This window comes from Trichechus manatus, unplaced genomic scaffold (assembly GCF_000243295.1).
Source record: "Trichechus manatus latirostris isolate Lorelei unplaced genomic scaffold, TriManLat1.0 scaffold00057, whole genome shotgun sequence".
In the NCBI taxonomy this organism is placed as follows: domain Eukaryota; kingdom Metazoa; phylum Chordata; class Mammalia; order Sirenia; family Trichechidae; genus Trichechus; species Trichechus manatus.
In genome coordinates this window covers 4,348,994-4,350,013 of record NW_004443993.1, presented here as the reverse complement: position 1 = coordinate 4,350,013, position 1,020 = coordinate 4,348,994, and the positions used below count along the sequence as shown (strand labels likewise).

Here is a 1,020-nt window from a genome sequence, read left to right as displayed (position 1 = left end):
CTTTCTTCCGAGTCCTTCTGGATGGGTTCAAACCACCAACCTTCTGGTTAGTAGTCAAACAGTTAACTGTTCACGCCACTCAGGAACTTCCTCCTACGTTTGACTAGATCCATGCTTTTCACCATTTTCTAGCCAGGGAACTCTTTGTTCTAACACTCTTATCCAGAAATCTACCATTGACAACAGAAAAATAGTCAGCTGATGGCAGTGACTCCATTTGCCACCAGGAGTCCCTGGGTGGCACAAGCAGTTAAGCACTCAACTAACCAAAAGGTTGGTGGTTTGAACCCAACTACAGGCACCTTGGAGGAAAGGTCTGGCAATCTGCTTCTGAAAGGTCACAACCATGAAAACCCTATGGAGCACAGTTCTACTCTACACACATAGGGTTGCCATGAGTCAGAATCCACTCAACACAGCTGGCTTGGTTTGGTTTTTTTGGTTGGCAGTGAGGGCAGTGGGCTGTCCAGCGAATTCTCTAACCCTCCCTCCATCCTCCTGTTTCCAGCTGCCCCTGTTGGGCCTCTATGGAACACAGTTGGAAAGTCACTGGAAATTTTCATGAAAAGTGAGTTTCAGCTATTTCTCTTACCTTGGGCTCTGTCCTGTTGATGCCTGTGAGGAAGAGCAGGTGGGCCAGGAAGAGGCAGAGCAAGAGTTGCAGGTGGAGCGAGGTGCTGGTGTTCTGGATGGGCCGGCACAGGAGGAAGGTGAGGGCCACCAGGAGGAGGCACAGCAGAGAGAAGCTCAGCCCCACGTAGGTGATCGCACCCAGCACTGGATCCTTCTGGGTCCAGCAAGAGAGAACACAACGGTCACTCCATCCTTCTTTATTTTTTTGATTAATTAATTAATTATAAATTTTTTGTTGTTGTTGTTGAGAATATACACAGCAGAACATACACCAATTTAATAGTTTCTACATCTACAATTCAATGACGTTGACTACATTCTTCCAGTTGTGCAATCATTCTGACCCTCCTTTTCCAAATTGTTCCTCCCCCATTAACATAAATTCAC

At 46.7% G+C, this 1,020-nt stretch overlaps 1 protein-coding gene across 1 annotated transcript in view; it reads right to left on the bottom strand.

Moving 5' to 3' along the window:
• Positions 1-1,020, bottom strand: part of LOC101357565 (putative adhesion G protein-coupled receptor E4P) — a 38,067-nt gene that overhangs the window by 5,666 nt on the left and 31,381 nt on the right. The window contains exon 3 of the mRNA XM_023733072.1: positions 593-825. Coding sequence (XP_023588840.1) covers positions 593-825 — 233 coding nt within the window. The remainder of the gene's footprint in view (positions 1-592; positions 826-1,020) is intronic.